General features: G+C 37.6%; 1 protein-coding gene across 1 annotated transcript; it reads right to left on the bottom strand.

The window, feature by feature from the left end:
- Positions 1 to 3,780: 3,780 nt before the first annotated feature.
- On the bottom strand, positions 3,781 to 18,768 carry RAB27B (RAB27B, member RAS oncogene family). Its single transcript, XM_008593603.1, has 4 exons — positions 18,616 to 18,768; positions 16,665 to 16,750; positions 10,143 to 10,280; positions 3,781 to 9,085 (listed from the first exon to the last, which is right to left on the bottom strand). Exons 1-4 carry the CDS (start codon positions 18,766 to 18,768, stop codon positions 8,896 to 8,898), a joined length of 567 nt encoding a protein of 188 aa, XP_008591825.1. The 3' UTR covers positions 3,781 to 8,895.
- Between the last annotated feature and the right edge of the window lie 945 nt (positions 18,769 to 19,713).

Genomic DNA, 19,713 nt, shown 5'->3' on the forward strand with positions numbered 1-19,713 from the left:
TTTCATAGGTACATTCCATGACTAAAGTCATTAAATTGTACAATTTAAATATGTGTAATGAATTACACATAATATTTACTTCAATAAAGTAGTTAAAAAATAAAATAAAAATAGAGGAAGCACTACATTATTCCATAGTCCACCCAATCAGTTTCTCAGGTTGGATTCATTCATTTCTTCTTTCAGCAAATATTTATTAAGTGCCCCTATGTACCACGCGCTGTTCTAGATGCCCGGGCTACAGCAGCAGGCAGTGGGGGTGGGGCGAGGAAGAAAGAAAAGGAAAACTCTCTATTTACCTGGAAACAGATTCTCCTGACAAGGAACAGATACTAAAGTTAGAGATGTCGGACAGACTGATGCAAAATAAAGCGGATAGGGAGTTACCAAGAATGACACAAAGTGGTTTGAATTTTAAATTGGGCTATAACTTCACAATTACAGATTGATAATTTAAATAGGATCGTAATTTTATGTAAGACCCCATCTGTTTGATCATAACATTCAAGCCAAGGTAGGAAAGAGGCGAGGGAAGTAAGGGAGGGAGGTCTTGCCACTTGGTGGAAGAGGGTCCAGGCAGAGGCCTGCGCAGGTGCACAAGCCCTGCCCGGGGGGGAGAGGATGGGGGCAGGTCAGGTGTGTCTGCCTCGGTACAGCTGGCCCAGCAAGTAAAGAATAAGCCTTAATATCGTCTAAATTCTTCCCCATGCAATATATTTTCTTGTGTGTAAATCATTCCTTTTATCTGATTAGTAGGTTATCCTTTCAGTTCTTTGGATTCTGAGCAGTGGTAACAGAGAACTGCTTTTAGGGATCTGTATCACAGTCCCCTGCTTTGTTTAGTTTCCCTAATGTACTGGGAAAGCCCATGCTTTCTGCAAGGGGCGGTGAAGGGAAACTGCTCTTAGGTGGTCAGTTAAGTGGTCCAGTTTTAATCTGTCCTCTTGGCCTACAGATAAGGAGCTGCTCTTGGAAGTTAAAGAGGAGAAAGGGACCCCAGGTTCCTCAAGGTGGGAGTAGAGCAATGGGTGTTCATAAGCCAGTATATACTGGTATCAACTAGCAGGACTGCAAATCGCTCCTTTTCGTTCACTTTCTCACAAGAGTGAATGAGCTCAAAACGTGAATTTCTCTGGAAAATCAAACAGATTGACGTATTCTGCTGTAACCTTGCTCATCTTCTTTTCCTTTATTTCACCATTTGATAAAGAAGTCTTTTGTCTTACTCTCAAAGATCTATGAAGATGGCCCCAAAATATGAAAATTCCAGAAATCTGATTACTCTCACAAGACGTTTCTAGTACCTACAACATGGCTTGAGCCATATCATAATTAGTGTGCTGGCTTCCTACACCATAATGCAAGTCACCTAAAGGAGTTTTTTTTTAAACAGAATAGCAATGCTCATACTCTATTACAGCTACTCTCCCTCCACAAGTAGCAATCCATATTAGAAATGAAATTTTCTCCTTGGTATAGAGAACTGTAAATAGTGCAATGCACCTTGCATACAGTGTTAAAGACAGAAATCCTATCATTACAGACAGTGGATGTCAGGATGCTCTATTTTTGTTGTTGTTGTTGTTCTGAATAGGCTGCATGCTGTGACTTTTTAAAAAGTCCTATAAAACCATTAGGGAAAACACGACCCTAATGACTTGTCTTGAATTATTTAAGATGAACCCAGTAGGCAAAAGATCCTGCCTGTGTGAAACAGCATTACGGCAACCAGAGAGTAGAGCTGAAAGAACGGTGCCAATGATTCATTTGCTTACAGAGGGAAAGTTGTTTATTTTTAAATTAAAAACTCATCATTATCTTGGCAAAGCCTATTTAAGTAACATATGGAGGGAGATCCACTCTGGGAATATGGCAGCTTTTGCCAATGAACATTTTTTTTTTTTTTTTTTCTTTTGTCTTTTTCCGTGTCCGGCAACGGATCACAACCCTCAGTGTTGCCCCCGTACCGGACCGGGGACCGGCAATGGGATCGCAACCCTCGGTGTTGCTCCCGCGCCTCGCTCAGCCAGTGAGCGGGAACCGGTCTGCATGTGGGATCCGAACCCTCGGGCGGGAGCGCCGCCGCGCTTCCCAAGCGGCGCACTATCCAGTGCGCCACCGGGAACATTTTTTAAAAGGCTGTATGGTTGTGGTCTTGAATTGGACTTGAACACACCAGTCTTTGGCCAGTCCCTGACTAAGGGAGATACCACCACCTGCTCAGCATTTTGTTCCATAGAAGAAATCGGTTATAACACATGGAAGTGCTATGTACCATAGAATATTTCAACATGTTATTTGCTAATTTTAATAAATGTATCATTCAAAATTATTAGAAAATTTCATTTGCAAAGCCTAGTCTTTAAGTAATTCATGAGAAACTTTAGAGATGAATAAAAATCACTTGGCCGAATTCAAATCACTCGTTTCCTAGTTCTGAATGAATTCCATTTTTAATGTGATAGAAGTTCCACGTTGATACTGATTTAATATTCCCCACCCACCATAAATCCAACTTCAGCACAGAAATAAAGTTGTTTTGAATACACAAAATAATCAATAAAAATGCATTTTTATTTGAAAAGTGTGCAGAAACAATCACTGAATACAGTCCTCAACCATATTATTCAAACCCAGACACCACAAAATCATTGGATGCTATGATTTCTGAAGCCACTAGAACTTTGGTACAACAAAATAATGACCTGACAGTGTTTGTCAGGATCACAGTCTATTTAGGGGAACATAGAATAAAAACTCCAGTTTTAAAGTTCTAAGTCACATTCATAGCACTGGACAAAACAGAGATCTGTGCAGGAGACAGACAAAACAATCAAACGTGCTTAGTCTAAAAATGAGGATAATATTACTTAAAAGAAAACTGTTGGGATACAGTGAAGCACTTCAGTGTCATGTTAGAACATTGTCTACTTTGAACACATTAACTGAAGCAGGATAATTGATTTTTCTTAAATAATTTCAGATACAATTCATATCTTTTACAAGGCTATGAACACAAAAACCCTATTTGTACATGGAAGATTTTGACCAAGTTGTAATGTACATCTAGAATATAATTGGTTTCCTTGAAAGAAAAACAGAATGATATACAGATTGAAATTGAACTCATGTTTTTTCAGTAATGAGATATATTAAACACTTTCAATCAGATACAATGACCTCAAGATGCCTACCCGTGGGTAGTTTCCAATACCTCTACCAAAATTAGTGTGTTGTCTCTGCTATAACACTTGTTTCCACAAGTGGTTTAAATTATGACTGTGGTGGGTTTTTTTTTTTTTTAATTAGTTTTAAGCTTGTGATAATATTGTCTGTTTATGAAATGAAACATAATTTACAAATCACTTTCTTATATATATTTTCCTCTGAATCTGATATGAACCCTATGAGGCACACCAGGTTCATAAGCTGCATATGAGGAGAAGCCACTAAAATATATAATGACGTACTTGTAGTCCTCAAATTATTCTTCTGGCCACTTTTCTTTCTACAACACTTGGCTTTCTCTAAAAGAGCATTTGAAAAATAATCACCTGGAAAAAGAGTAAAGATAAGCATACATTATTACTTTGCTGGGACAGACACAATTTCAATGCACCAACAGATATAAGGAAAACAGCTGCTAGTTAAAAAAGGGATCCATGGAAAAAGAGTAAAGATAAGCATACATTATTACTTTGCTGGGACAGACACAATTTCAATGCGTCAACAGATATAAGGAAAACAGCTGCTGGTTAAAAAAGGGATCCGAGCATTTGAAAAATAATCACCTGGAAAAAGAGTAAAGATAAGCATACATTATTACTTTGCTGGGACAGACACAATTTCAATGCACCAACAGATATAAGGAAAACAGCTGCTAGTTAAAAAAGGGATCCATTAGGTTACAGTCAGACCTGCCGTCCTACAGAATTTGCTAGCAATCCTTAAAGACTAAGCCAGGGATATTTCCCTGTGAGGGATATTTGCCATGACTGTCACTACCTGTTGGAAAGGAAAGGGACCAGGAAACAAAATTTAAATCATTCAGTCCAAAGATAGATGATTCCTTTGTGTGTGTGTGTATTTTTCCCCCCTCAAAAGATGACGCCCTTTTAAATAGATCCACTATTTTGGTACTAATGTTTTTATTTTTTGTTAATGATATTCTCTCCGTATATGAAGTTAGAAAACATCTCAACCATAGACTATTGGTACAAAGAACTCAGCAGAAAAGCATCTTGGTGATGCTACTCCTTGAAATATTGATCAAAGTGCAATTTATGAGAAAATCAGATTTATATAAACAAAATGTTTCTATGTTTTCAGAATTTGAGGGCAATAATGAAATATTTGGTGTTTAAATATTTTTATTAGCTCATTTCTAAGGGCATAAACCTCTACTTGGCAGATAAAAATGATCTGTATTTGCCATGGATCTCGTTACAAAACGTATGTTCCTCCTTTTTTAAAAAATCTACCTAAAAATCAACCTTTTAAGTATGGCCTTCTCCATGTTCTGCTATATTTAGGGGCAAAATTTAGACAGCTTTTATCACTTATTTCTCTTTATATTTCTTTCTCAACAATGTCATTGTAGTTGAGTCTTCACAGAAGAATTGTAAGGCAATAAGTTGATAAAATTCTCTATATATCCAATGATGATTTTGATCAGTTCTGCTTTGTGAGACAAAGAACTTCATGGATTTATAAAACCTTGAGACAACACTTATCTCAGATAATAGTCTAATCCATTTTCATGTTTAAGAGCTCAGCACTCTCCCCAGAAACAAGCTGATATCACCTTGGTCAAAAATCAAGAAGAAAACATAGCATATGGTGAATTCGTAGATAACATTTTCAAATATAGACAGCATTTTGGCATCTTTAAAAATGATAAAGCTTTCTCTAAAATATTCAAATACATTAGACTTCTTTTAATGCTTTAAAACTTGGTAGTACAGGGTGAAAAGCAACTCTTCTATCACTTTGGCTAACATCAGCCCTCAGATCTTCTTTTTAAATTATTACGTTATCTTAGGGAACCAGAAACTTGGAATACTATTTCCTTACAGTTTGAATTTTAGATTATAATTCCAAAATCTTTTATGGATGAGGGTTTTCCCTCAAGTTTTTGATGTGATACACAACAAGGAAAGCATATGTGCCCTTTTTAAGTGAACAGAGACATAGAACAGTGAGTGATCTTGCTTATAGGCACAAGGCTCCAGGATCGACATATGCCTAGTTACACAATCCATCTACCACACCATATTGCTTCTCCGTATAACTGCTGCGTGCACTCCATTGGCGAGAAGACACGGGCTTCATCAAATCTGGTGATTCCCAGTGGACTCGATTTACAGCTTAAAATATATATTATTGAATTATTTCTTAATGTAGTCATATTCTTCTCTATGGTCAAACTTCTCTTTCTTATAATGCAGACAAGAAAAGGCTGATTAAAACTCTTGCCTGGTTCATGCTACCTGAACAGGTGGGCAAAGAACAATTTATGGTAGAAGCATGACAAAGATACCCACTGATACACAGAATGGTCCATCTGGGTAAAAATAACAGATAAAATATTTGCTTTAGGAAATTCTGGTTTTTAATTTTTTTTCCCCAATGTGATAGCTGATAATATGGAAATAACAGCAAATTGGCTAGAGTGGTAACTTAAAGGGGCTTTACAGCTCTTACAGGGAGACCCACAAGCTCAACTCCTGGCACTTAGCATTTTCTCTGCTTGTTACCATCATCAGAGAGAGATAGTATATTCTCTCACCATTTTTGATACATTTTTCAAAGAATCATTCTTTTTTTTTTACATTAAAAGGTAACTTGTCCCTAATCATAAAAGTCTCAAGTAATGCTTACTCCTTAAGAAGTAGGCTAGGAGACCAGGAGAAGGGAATAGTAATCTCCAGAGTTTGATAAAAAGTCCTTACATCCTTTGCTGAAGATATCAGAAGGCCTTGTGCTGTGTTAGTGTCTCTGTGAGGCCTTCCTATAATATAACATTATAGGAAATGAGCTATGTGGCTGGAGACAAATTTGGTCACAGAGGTATCTGAGGCACTGAGTTAGAACAATGTAAACATCAAATCAGTGTAAACACTCCAGAAATGGTTTCTATATCAGAAATACAATATGGTTCACTAATGCGTTTGGAATATGAGTATCAGGACACATCTTGGCTAAAAATACATGCTGTTGACGGATAAGGGGGGTATGGAATTCTTTAAAGCAGTCTGAATATTTCATGACACCAGATCAATTTTAAATTGTAAAATAAATTATACAGAACTATTAATCCCAAAATAATGAGAGGAGGAATTTTCGATAATGGTTACATAGAGTTTGGGGTCAGATGCAAATTTTACAGAGAAAATGTGTTTTTTTAGACCAAATATTTATTTATAAGTAGAATAATATTTTAAATTAATTTTCTCATCTGTTTTAAATTTCATTGCACTTGAGATTATTACCCAATAATTGTTATTTCTACAGGCATAGTTCTATAATTATGGGTATCAATGCCCTCTGCTTCATGCTCCAGCTATCAAATAATGATCTTAAAATAGACCCTGAAAAAACACTCATTAAATAACTGACAATGACAGAATCTTGGCATAAGTAAATCAATCATAAAACTGGAAAATGAATAGAAACAAAAAGACATATAAAATAGAATTTTATAAAGGCTAAACATTCCCTATTACGGAAAAGCAGGGGATAAAACAATTTGAATCCAAAGAAGAAATGGATATATTGACCACAACAGTTCGCCAAATTTTACCTCAGCAATGGTTATATTGTTTCTGCTTGCTCTTCTTCTGGAAGAAACATTTTAAATGTTAGCTAGTTGCTTTCTACCTTCATGGCATAGGTAATGAGGTCATGAAGTGCAACCCAGAGAAAACACCATTGGAGGGAATACCCAACCACAATTGATCTTGGAAGCTGGCATCGTGTTGCAGAAATTAGAGGAACCGAACAGTTAGCACTGAGAGTTTCACTGGGGGCTGATGCCATAAGAGCTTCCAAATTGTTTTGATTCGTGGCACATTTCTGGGTCTAGTCCATTCTAAGAACATTATAAATAGACATTCTTTTGGATCTGTGTTTCTGAAATAGATTTTATACCAGATGGAGGTTGGTAGGGTGATATTGAAAGGGGAACTGGGAGTTTAGGATCTCTAATGTTTCTAACTTAAAATAAATATGCACAGAGTATGAAAAAATTAGGTTTGATTAGAAAAATTTTATAGAAAGAGGAACCATCCTGTCAAAAAATCATAAACTCATCATAAAAAGAGAAAACTTGAAGTACATTGCCTTTGTTATTTAAATATTTCAGTCACTTCTATCAATATTTTCATAGGAAGGGTTGTGCGTATCAGAAACTACAATTAAAAACTAATATGTTAGTTTTGACACAATAATAACAGTCCAATGGAAAATACTTTTGTGATCATTTTTAGAAAGAAAAGGCAGCTTTATGTGAAAAAATAAAGCAATTGACAGAATTTTTGGTGAAATAATGTACAGTTGTATCCCTGCCCAACCCTTAAATATAGCTCAACTACAGGGGTTTCGCCTTAAACAAAATAAAAACATATTGTAATCCAGAATGAGGTAACAATTTTTATGTGATTAATGAAGTGAAAATTTAGAATTACCATAGAATTGATCCATCATTATTATGAAGTTGTTGATCTACAAAGTGACAAACCTGCATTTCTGCAGTTGATTCAAAGTAGGGGCTGGTGTAGGCTGGAGGGAAGAAATGTGATTTAGGGTTTCCAGTGCTTTTGTAAACTAAAAGGAAACCCACAATTAATAGTCACATTTTGTTTCATATCATCAGCGTATTCTATCTCAAAAAATTTTAAGGCTAAATAGTTTTTCATGACTATTTAAAAAAAATTAATGAACAGCAATGATTAATTTCTCCTTGTGACTACTGTATCAACATTTGCTAAGAAAAATGAAATGGAAGGCTGAACGATGAATCTACTTCTAAAATGTTGTTTATAATGGAAACCTTTGGTGAGTCTCTAAATTGCAACTGATAATGTCAGCTTCTAATTGGCTTGAGTGAAATTTGGCTAAGTAACTCTTTCACCTCATCTGTAACAGATACATTTAATTTCAGCTGTCTAAATGCCATATTCCCATACTTCCACTCCCCGCCGCCCCAGGTCATTTCTCTCGAACTCTTTCACAGTCCTGTTCTTGTCTACCTGCCATGTATTAAGAATATAAAATGGCATTATTACATAATCTCTTACATTTTAGCAGAAGTGTGACATTCATCCAACTCATAACCTTCTCAGTAATTTAGTCATTCTAGTACTGCTTATTGGGTGCACATGGTAATGTCATTCTTAATAAACCACATGGAGTTCTTCATTGTGTATCCATTTTTAGCTATTATGGTTTCTCCAATGCAAATCTAAAAGTACGAATCAGATTCTACATAGGTAAATCCAATGTTTTTTTTTTATAAAAAATCTGCCTATGTTCTCCCTTTCAGTAGCCTATCCCTTTCTCCAATGTGACAAAGGAATTTTTGTTTTAATGTAAAACTCACTGACATTTCTTCTTTTATATTCTCTTATATACTCATCTTCTTTATAAGAAAACCAAATTGAGCATCCTTGATAATCATACTAGGAGATCCTTGATCTTGTTTGGATTGGCCTCAGGAATAACTGGTCAATTCTTTCGAACACTATTGACCATTCTGGTTTCTTAAAATAGACTTTCTGGCAGAAAAAATGGACATGCAATTGTGCATGGTCTACACAACAACAATTTTGTGGTTTGTCATAGTGTTTGGAAGTAACATTTGAGTAGGGTTCTTGATTATCAGTTCCCATGTAGAGTCTAGCAGGCACATTTCTTCTCTGCTGGCTTTTCCCCATCTAGCTTTCCAGAATTTCCACCATTGACAGCGTCGGGGACTTGTGTCTTCTCTATGCACTGTTCCATTCGCTTCATTATTAAGTCCAGAAGGGTTTCTACAGCTTTCTCCACATTCTGTCCAGTCGCTGCACTTGTTTCAAAATATGGTATGCTAGCATAGAAAAGATGACAAATATTTTTGAGAAGAAGAAATCAGAAGAGATACAAACGAGTCACACATGCAAAAACATGACTGGCTGAGAGATTGTGAAATAATCATGTTTTTGCTGGCTAAATTAGAATGCATCCTTGTTTTTTCTGAGTGAGTAAAAATTGGTGGGCTGTGCTATGGAATGGTGATAACCAGTTTTATGAGCAGGAAAACTAATATGAGAGATAGGAAGTCGAGACTGAGGCATTATCACTCTTTTAAAAAATAGGAGAAAAATGCCTAAACTAGTTCTCAATATTACTCTTAAAATATTACTTCCCTTCTAATCAATTTTCTAGAAATCTCACTTAGAAATCAGGCATGTATTGAATAGGATGTTCATGAAAATAGAGTCTATATTTATTTGAAATTAAAAGTTCCATGAAGACATGGAACTTTTAAAGCTCTCAAGGAGAATTCTTCAGTAAAAAATGGGCAGATATGATGAAAGTGCTTTAATATTTAAAATGATGACAATTTCTGCCATGGTACTTAATTTACAATTAAATGGGATTTTTTTTTTTTTTAGCTGCTATTCAAGCTCAGCTACGTAAGGATTGCATTATCATGTCCATGTCAGGTATTATTCCTTAGATTCTTGCAGCTATTAATTGAAAGGCAGTAGAGGATGGTGTTTAAAGAAGAGTATAGTGGATTTAATTTAAGCTCTGCTACTTAATTGCTATGTGGCCTTATATCAGGTACTTAATCCCTCTGTGATTCAATTCTTTATATATAAAATGAGATAACTCTGGTGCTTTCTGCATATGGTTATGAGGGATTAAATGAGTTAAAGTCTAGGAACAGTTGCTAGCACGTAAGTATTCAGTAAATGTTAGGTGCCATTATTATTAAGTAATTCATTAAAATATTACATGTATTCCTTTGGAAGATCTTTTTAATTCACATACTGTCCTCGATTCAAGGGAATTCCTTCAAATAGCAATCTTGTGTCTCTGCTCCATTAGTCGAGTAGCAGTATGCAAGGTCAGATGACATCTCAGTGTAACTGACTTACCTGTATTTATCAGCCAGATCTCGGGCTTGCCGTTCATTGACTTCCCTCTGATCTAGAAGGTCTGCCTTGTTGCCAATTAATACTATATCTGGATTTTCACAATAAGCATTTGCTTGCAGTTGGCCTTGGAAAGAAAGCAGATGGAAACAGCAAGTTAGTTATAAACAAGTGATGTCAAATGACTGCTCATACCCCAGATTCCTAGTCTAATCGTTCATCTCCAGTTTGGTTGCTTACTAGCTATGTTAGCCAAGTTACTTACGCCTTTCAGTCACAGTTTCCTCATCTGTGAAGTGGAGACAATGCCTCACAAATAGCAGACTGTGAAGATGACCAATAATATATATGAAGCATCTGTATCAATACCTACCTGTGCTCTTCTACCTCTGAGATGGACATACTGCTCTATAATATTTGTTCCTCAAATGTAAGTGGAGATAATGAAACATGATTTTAAAGTGTACGAATTTGCTTTTTCCTTTAGGAAAAATGTTGCTACATTTCTCTCCCCTGATGTCCAAAGTGATGATCTATAGAGTGGACCATTTTTGAATCATCACAAATTCATGTAGAAACAATTTTAAGATGGGTAACTTCTTTTTCTTTTTTCTCCAGGAAACTGTTGGGGGAGGGAGAAGGAGAGAGGAAGGAAAGAAGGAAGGAAGGAAGGAAGAAAAAAGGTAAGAAACCTGTCACCCTGTGTTTCTGAGGTTATAGAGGCTACTTTAATGTCTATCTTATGGCATGCCGTGTGCTACCTTGCTGGGACCAGAGGAAGAAGACAATGGCTTACCCTCTAACACCAGGTAATTGGGTGTTAGGAATTAAAGGGTTATTAGAAATGGCAATGAATTATCTTAAATCCCAACAATATCCTTCCAGAGTATTAAAAACAAGAAGGAGTCTCATCTGCCTTGAAAGAGGATAAACAAACCATTTTCTGAAAGAATCTAATAAGCTTATTATCTCCTTATCTCCTCAGAATCTAATAATACCACCGAAATTTGAATAAGGAAGTACAATACTAAACAGAAAAAAAGACAGATCCTAGGATAAACACTCATTTGGAGAAGCAATTAAGAAAGTCAGAATGTGTTTTTTACCCATTGCTTGCAACTATGCTACTGAACTGACATTGAAAGTGGTTATATATACATAAATTATTAACTACGTATTATATTCAAGGGTACTTCAAAAAGTTCATGGAGAAATATGTATTATCTTTTAATTCCATTTTTTCTATGAACTTTTTGAAGTACCCTCATATAATATATTATTAATTATATGCATATGTAGTAATAAGAAATACCTATATTTTGAGCATCTACTCTGTGCCAGCCTTTCTTCCAGGTCTGGGGTATCACAATGGAACAAAATAGACAAGGTCTGCACTTTCACAGAGCTCACATTCTAATAGTGGAAAGAGTAAAAAACACAAGCAGAGAAAAAAAGTACATAACATAGTGTCTGGTGGTGGCAGTGACCAAATGAACTTTCAGATGTGTTAGGGGGATTCAGAGTGATAAAGATAGCTATGTTAGATGGGGCTTTAAATAATACAATGTGGCAACTCTGAAAATCAGATTCTCACTCCTCCCCTGAGTTTTTGTAGTTACTGTCTGTTGTTTTTGTTTGTTTCTTTTGTTAAGGGACGCCCCAACCCCTACTGACCTTAACATGTGCATTCTGCTTCTGTACAAATCGCTTGCTAAAATAAATGGGGGAATAAACAAAGTGGCATAACCAACGCCATTTTAGGCTGCTCCGCCATTTTAGGCTAGAAAGTCCCTATGGGGAAGCCAGGGTGGGGAGGGGCTACAGGGCTAACCACAAAATTAGCTTATGTATCGCTGGCTTGCTTGCATTGGCTAGATTGTGTCAGGCGTGAAAAATTCCCGCCTAGCTAAAAATAAAAGCTGCGAGAGGTTTCAACGAGGTTTCAACTTGGGGCTGCGCTTCTCCATTGGCCTGCATAGCCCTGGTTGCCAGAAATAAACTCTCTTCCTTTTCCTATCACCTGGTTCTCGTGGGCAAATTTCTTTTACCTGTCAGATGTTGGCCATAACAGGGCGGTTGGTCAAGGAAGGCCTCTCCCAAGAGATAAATAAAGTTTGGGCAGGGCCGGCCCGGTGGCGCACTGCTACAGTGCGCCGCTTGGGAAGTGCGGCGTCGCTCCCGCCGAGGGTTCTGATCCCACATACAGACCGGCCGCTTGCTGGCTGAGTGAGGTGCGGGAGCAACACCGAGGGTTGCAATCCCGTAGCTGGTCCCGGTCCGGTACGGGCGGAACCCTGAGGGTTGCAATCCGTGGCCGGTCATGAAAAAAGACAAAAGGGAAAAAAAAAAAAAAAAGTTTGGGCAAGAACTCGAAGGGATTAAAGGAACTAGCACACGGCTGTAAATAGGAGAAGAGAAGTCAAGACAGAAAGTATAGGAAGGGCAAAGGTCTCCAGGCAGGAATGTGCTCTTCCTCCTGGGAATAGAGTGAGAGCCCTTTTGGCTGGAGGCAAGACACCTGGGCCCCAGTAAGTGTGAATTAGAGAAGAAGCCTCGGGCCTGATCACAATGGCCTTGTACATAGGTGAAGGACTATGAATTCTATTTAGGTGAGATGCAAAAGACTGTCTCCTCCTCTCCTACCTCCCAGCCCCGCAGCATCTACAGTGAAGCTGAAGATGTGCTGAGGTCCACTTTGATGTTATCAATGGGCGAAACCAAGGATCACACATAAAAGCCACAGAAGGTCTTGAACTGGCAATGGGAGTTTTTGGAAGGGCACATATTTTTAAATAAAGAAGGATACCACTTTCTATCCTAAATGTCCTCCTAATTTTTGGTCTTCTACTTTAGCCTATGTGTCAATCTCCTGTGTTGGTTTCCTTGGTGTCCTAGTCTCGTTCTCTCCTCTCTCCATGTACATTCGCTGGGCAATCTCATCCACTTCCCTGGCTCAATGATTGCCTAGATGTTGAGGAACCCCACACGTAGAGGTCTAGATCTTTTCTGCGTTTCACACTCTGTGCCTAATTACTTGCTGGATATTTCCACTTGGAGGAAACTCAGGCGCCTTCAGTTTCTTAGGTCTAAAACCAAACTGGCCCCTCGTCCTGATTTCTTTCTCTGTCAGTGGTATCCCCATCCTTCAGCTGCTGGGCACCAGCCACACTTCTCTCTTGACCTGCTCTTTTCTGTCCATCTCCTCTGCCCCTACTCTCTCACCTGGATAACTTCAACAGCCTTTCATTAGGCTTCCAGTGTCCAATTTCGTTTGAGACCCTACCCACCCCCCATTTCCTCCCGTTGATTACATCAATTCTCTACTGAAAACATATTAATGGTCATGCATCACTCTTAAGATAGTGCCCCAACTCCTGAATAAGCTGTCAAGGCTCTGCAGGAACTGATTCTTGCTCATCTATCCAGCCTCATCTCTTGACTACCCACAGTCATGCTGACCTTTTACTTCTTAGAAAGTTCACTCTCCTCCCCTGGGCTTTCACACATGCTGGTCTTTCTGTGGGTAACCTCGTCATAATGCTTTCTTTTCCTCCTACCCCTTCCTTTAGCCTGGGTAATACCCACTCGTACACTGTGCATGAGTACATACATAGTGGTGTCAGAGGAAATGTCTTTCTTTAGGGGCTTTCCCAACACCCGTGTCTGGGTATGGGCTCCTCCTGGCAGGCCTGCCTTTCACCCTGTGTTTTCCTGTTTCTGTCCTAAGGCTATATTGCAGTTGTTTATCTGCCCAAATTCCAACTTAGACTGCAAGCTCCAAGTGAAAAGGAGCTGGGTTTCTAACCTGCTATCCATTACATTTTCATGGCTCAGAACGTGGTATTTGCTCACTAAAAATTTGTGAAATTAAAGAGAAAGAAAGAGAACAGTAAAATACATAAAATTATTAAAGATTTAAAATGACTTCAATAGAGAATGATACTTTTAATACAAAAGCAGGGAAAATGTTAACTGCTATCTATTTCCAAAGTAGGATTTTTTTTTTAAATAGGGCACTATCATGATCTAAAAATTGAAGAGTAGACATACCAAAAGATTTACTCAATTTTTCCTTGTGAATTTGTTTCTACCATTCCCTGGAAGCTCACAGAGATCAGAGTGCTTTTATCAAACTGTTCTTTCCCTTTGGAGACTAGCTGTACCCACAAAATTGTCTCCTACTCAACCATAACAGTGCTGTGGCTAAGAAAACTGTTATTTGTTCTCTCTGAGAGAGAGAGAGAGAGAGAGAGAGAATCTGTATGTGTGTGTATCTCATTTGAGAATAAGACTGAGTGTTATTCCCTTCTTATTGCCCACAGCGTATGACAAAGTTACTCAAAACATGCTTGTTGTAATGATCTGATTGGGATAAACCCTTCTCATCCACAGCAACTCGAGTAGGATACTCTTGTTCTGGAGCAGGCTTATACCCTGGACAATTCTGCCCAGTGAGTGGGCAGGATGGGGAAGGCTAGCAACACATAAATAAACAGACTCCAGATTCACATTGCTGTGGGTTGATTGAATTGTGTCCCCCAAATTCCACATATTAGAAACTTAATTCCCACTATAACTGTTGAGGATGGGAAATCCTATTATAGTAACTGAAAGGTGGGTCCTTGAAAAGGTGATTAGATTCTGAGGACCATGCCATAGTGAATGGATTAAAAATGGGGGTCATGGGCATGGTTTTGAGCTTTAAAAAGGAGAGTGCACCAGGAGCTCTCTCTGATCCACCATTTTCTGCCATATGAGACCCTGGATCACTGTCACCACCACCAAGACCCTCACCAGATGTGTTTCCCAGACTTTGGACTTCCCAGCCTCTGAAACTGTAAGCAACAAATTTTGTTTTCTTACAAATACCTTGTTCCAGGTATTTTGTTATAAGCAACAGAAACAGACTACTAGAGACATCATCACTAGCTTTCTCTCACTGGGAACTAAGGCTTTTATCCTGATGTAGGCCTAAAGAATACAGGCTGCCCCTTTTTCCTTCTTCCCATGATGTGACTTTTATCAATAACCATTATCTTACATGGATTGCACTGCCAGACATCCTCGGGCACAGATCTGAGGTGTGAGGCATTGTTTATCTTGTTGCTTAGCTACACCTTATACATACAGAATGCAAAATTCACCTAAGTGTTACCAAGACTGCCCCTGGCATTCCCCATTCCCCTCATAGAGCAGCTGTCTTCAGCGGACAGAGAAGCCTGCCTTCACGCTAGGCTGACATATCATGTGCGAGGACATATGGGAACCACATTTTCTCATATACTTCTTCAAAAATGAATTAAATTGGTCTATAAAACATACATCTTTGCAGTAACAAAACTGACATATGAACAGAGACTCTTGTGAGGAATGACTTCCGAGGAACCAGCAGTGTTGAAGGGTGTGTGTGAATGAAATTCGCAGTCAAAAAAACTAACAGAGAGGGCCCAGCACCTCTCCTGGCGTTTGCACTCACTGAAAGTGAGAACATTTTGGATGCATTTCAAAACCGCAAGTGTTTACAAGCATAAGCATTCTAAGACATATGATGCAGAGTTTGGAGGTACATGCCTTCTAAATATCTTCTCTGCCAATCTTCTGCCATTTTTTATTTAATTTAATATTGAAAAATTTCATTCGCTTGGTCTTAAGCACTTTGAAAATTTGGACCCCAAAGAAATATATGTTCATCAAATGATGGAATAGTATCTCCAGCTCTCAGTAATCAACACTTCTCTGTCTACTGAGTATCTGTTATCTTGAACATTGTTATTGGAAATAATGCTGAAGAACTAGGCAAGGTCTATACTCTGATAAACCTAATCATTTTGTCAGAGTGAGAAGTCTACAAGTAAATCAATGAACAGTAGTTAAAGACAAAAATAGAAGCTCCATCTTAGTACATAAAAGGTGGAATATCATTAATTGAGTAACTTATTGGTAATAGAATAGGTGTTGCAAGAGTTCAGAATAGGAGTTTGTTTGAGCTGGGGTGTTCAGACAGGCTTCACAGAGGAGGTGGAATACGCTCAGAGCCTGGTAAAAGGAAAGGATCAGGGAGAGTGCAGAGGGAATAAAATATCCTCACTGGAGGATAAAGGTGTGATCAAAATCTAAGAGGACAAAGCTGGCCACATGGCACGGGTCAGACAGAGTCTGTGCAGAAGAACAGAAAGCAGCGAGACAGGTCGAAACACCCTTTCTTCAACTTCCTCTTCAAGCAGCACTTATAACAGTGTTAATTTTCCATCTTCATTCACTCAGACTCTGAAAAAGGTTTTTCCTACTAGAAAATGCAAAGACAATACTTAACAATAATCCTCACAGAGATTTTTGAAAATCTGATTTTTGAAATCTGCTCTGTTAAGTAGAAATCATTTATTTTTACTTCTCCATACAAACGTCTATTTTGTAACCAAGAGAAGCATTGCATATTATTTGTTTTTGAAGTTCTCATACAGCATTCATTTTAAAGTTAAGTTTTTTTAAGCTATATGTATTTAGATACAAAGTAATTTACTGTACCGCTCTTGTCCTGCAGTGTCCCAAAGCTGAAGATGCACCTTAAACGCTTTCCCTGAAGATTCATTTTGTCCTTGTGTATTATAAACCTGAAAGATACAGTTTTCATCAATTGTTGTTGCTTTGGATTTTGTCAACATTCAAATTCTCTGGGTTCACTCAGCATGTTTTTTCTCGATTACTATAATCAAAGTTCATAGTGCAGAATAAATATTTGCTCTATTTTTTTTCAGAAGTATCACATATACTCTCACTTTTAAATGTCAAGTACGAGTACGATTTTCAACACAACTTAGGCATACTGCAAACTTAAATTAGACACCTTCTGTCATTTCCTCATGGAGGAAGCAAACATCAGATTTAGGACCCAAGTTCTAGATTCAAATACCAACTCTTCATTTAACCTCTTTGAGTCTTATTTCCTTATCTGCAGATTGAGACCCATAATCCCTTCCTACTTAACAGTTACTGAAAACATAAGTGAAATAACAGATATGAAAGCATTTTTTTTAAAAAACAGTTAAGTGCTTTAACTTATTTCCTTATCTGCAGATTGAGACCCATAATCCCTTCCTACTTAACAGTTACTGAAAACTTAAGTGAAATAACAGATATGAAAGCATTTTTTTAAAAAAACAGTTAAGTGCTTTACAAATACCTGAATGTCTTTTACTGTAAAATGGACTTTCAAAATAACTTAGACATGAAATATGCACAGAATTTCTCAATAAGTTGACACAGGACATTTCAGGCCTTCTTTTACTAACCATTTTTCAAAGGCTTTTTTAGATAAGCTTAATTTCAAAATAACTTAGACATGAAATATGCACAGAATTTCTCAATAAGTTGACACAGGACATTTCAAGCCTTCTTTTACTAACCATTTTTCAAAGGCTTTTTTAGATAAGCTTAATTAAAAAAAAAAAAAATCTGGCCTTTTTGCTTTTTAATCAAAGCATAAAAATTTTAACATTTCATCAGCTCCCCTAGGTATAGTTTAGTGAAAATGTTTTAAAGAGAAAATTTTGCAGAAACTTATACCCAGGTCAGTGGGGACATTGGGGAGGGAAGAAGGCAGAAAAACCCAGAAAGGGTTGGAAGCCAGTTTGCTAAGACTATACTACAATGTACCGACTTTCCGATAAGGTGCAGGACATGATAAGAAACCATGATTTTACTTCTCAGGCAATGGCCTTCTAACCCTATTTCCTTTGTTTTCTTTGCCAGTTCTCAAGGAATGAGTGGATTTATGACATCAACTGGAAGCCACAGCCATCTTGGCAATCAAAAATACCTTGGATGGCAGTAAATCTGGCTGAGCTTCTGTGCCTATGCTGCACGTCTCACATGTCACAATATCCTTATTCCTGTCATTAGCGTCTAGCATAGGAGAAGGAAGTGGTTGTGATTCTCACTTAGACTCCCTTATCTTGGAAAATAGCGTGGATTGGTCTCACATTCTGCTCATAATAAGCCAGTGATTGATGGCTGAGTCTACACGTTAATAGAAACGCAGCAAGAATGTACAAAGCTCATGTTACAGCTATTTGCCAATCATTCTTTCAATCTCTTTGTTACGAGTAAGGAAAGGAACACTTGGTCTTGTTGAGGAATTTAACTCTGATCAAAGAGTTAACGTTTTCAGATCCTGAATAATTCAAGTTTTGAAATATTCCTTAACGTACAGAAAACACTATACAAATCCACAAATGATTTATTTTAACTGTCTTGTATACTCCTGAGTCAAGAGATAGAGGCATTCAATATTTTTCAACCAAAATGTTACTTATACTTGAAAAGTAGTAAATGATATTCTAAAGTAAATTAAACTGATAGGTTATGAATTTCCTGTGATAAAAGACAGACACTTTGCGATGCGATAAACATAGCTTCTTAATTCTTGTTTTACATATGGGGATCAGTAACAAGGTTAAAAGTATGGTTCAGAACTCACCACACGCTTTTCCCGAAAGTCTATTCCTACTGTAGTGATGAATTTGGGATTGAATTTATTGTCCGTATATCTATAAAGAAAGGTCGTCTTCCCCACCCCTGAATCTCCAAGGGCCAGGAGTTTGATCAGATAATCATAGTCCCCATCGGTCATAGTGATGGTCTTGGTGGGCCTGTGTAGGAGAGGAAAAACAAGTATGTATGATTAAAGGTAATTTTTCTTTGCCTCTTATCAAAACAACATAAGTTGAATTTTCAAGGTCAAAAAAAATCAAATGACTCTATTCTGCCAAATCCCAAATTAACTTAATCAAAGCAGCTTCAGGGGTAAGGGCACACCTATTATTTCACTCACTACAAATCTTTTTACATTATGTCACTTAATATGGAAAAATATGCAAAATAACCATTTCCACAGCAATAGTAGACTTAAGAAGTCATAGACTTTTCTTGGGATTAGGAGGATGGTGCTAGGAAGAGGAGCGTCACAGGGAACAGAAAACCTGGTCCACGATGATGTGGGCATGTTAGAGAGAGACTCTAAGTCTACATGCATAATGCAAGAGAAAAGCCCAGTGGAATATTTTGCAACAATTCATGCAGGATGAGCCTTCAATTANGTCACTTGCCATTTCTTCCAGTGCCCTGGCCTCTCCTGCTCCAGCCTTATTTATTCTGTTGTTACAGTGACTACGGATGAGGACCAGCCAAGGGCTACTGACAAGTGCCCCAGCACTGGTAACACCGGGAATACCAGGACACACATTTCAATGACACCATCACCTACTGAATACTTGGTGAAATTTCCACTCTTGAGTTTAGCAAAATGATTCACAATTTTCTGATTCATAGGTTATAGAAATGGGTTTGTCATGTTCTATGCAGAAAAAGGTCTGTGAACATTTTTCTAGAATGGAAAAATTTCTCTCACTATTATGTGAGGAGGAATATTTTCTCAACTCTGAAGATCCAGAGAATACTGTATTTCTTCAAGAATTCTGGGGTGAGTAGTTATATTTCAACAATAGCCTATTCCGTGGACATATCTATAAATCACTACATAATTCTCATAATTGTGTACATGTAAGAAAATGATGCA

This window comes from Galeopterus variegatus, unplaced genomic scaffold, assembly GCF_000696425.1.
Source record: "Galeopterus variegatus unplaced genomic scaffold, G_variegatus-3.0.2 Scaffold9393, whole genome shotgun sequence".
NCBI classification, from domain to species: domain Eukaryota; kingdom Metazoa; phylum Chordata; class Mammalia; order Dermoptera; family Cynocephalidae; genus Galeopterus; species Galeopterus variegatus.

What these genes read in the sequence shown, in the direction of transcription:
- RAB27B (XM_008593603.1), bottom strand. Translation starts at nt 18,768, where the DNA reads ATGACCGATGGGGACTATGATTATCTGATCAAACTCCTGGCCCTTGGA. An exon ending in GACACTGCAGGACAAGAGCG is followed by an intron (nt 10,281 to 16,664) that starts GTACAGTAAATT and finishes CTGTTTCCATCT; the next exon opens with GCTTTCTTTCCAAGGCCAAC. An exon ending in GATCTGGCTGATAAATACAG is followed by an intron (nt 9,086 to 10,142) that starts GTAAGTCAGTTA and finishes TTTCTATGCTAG; the next exon opens with CATACCATATTTTGAAACAA.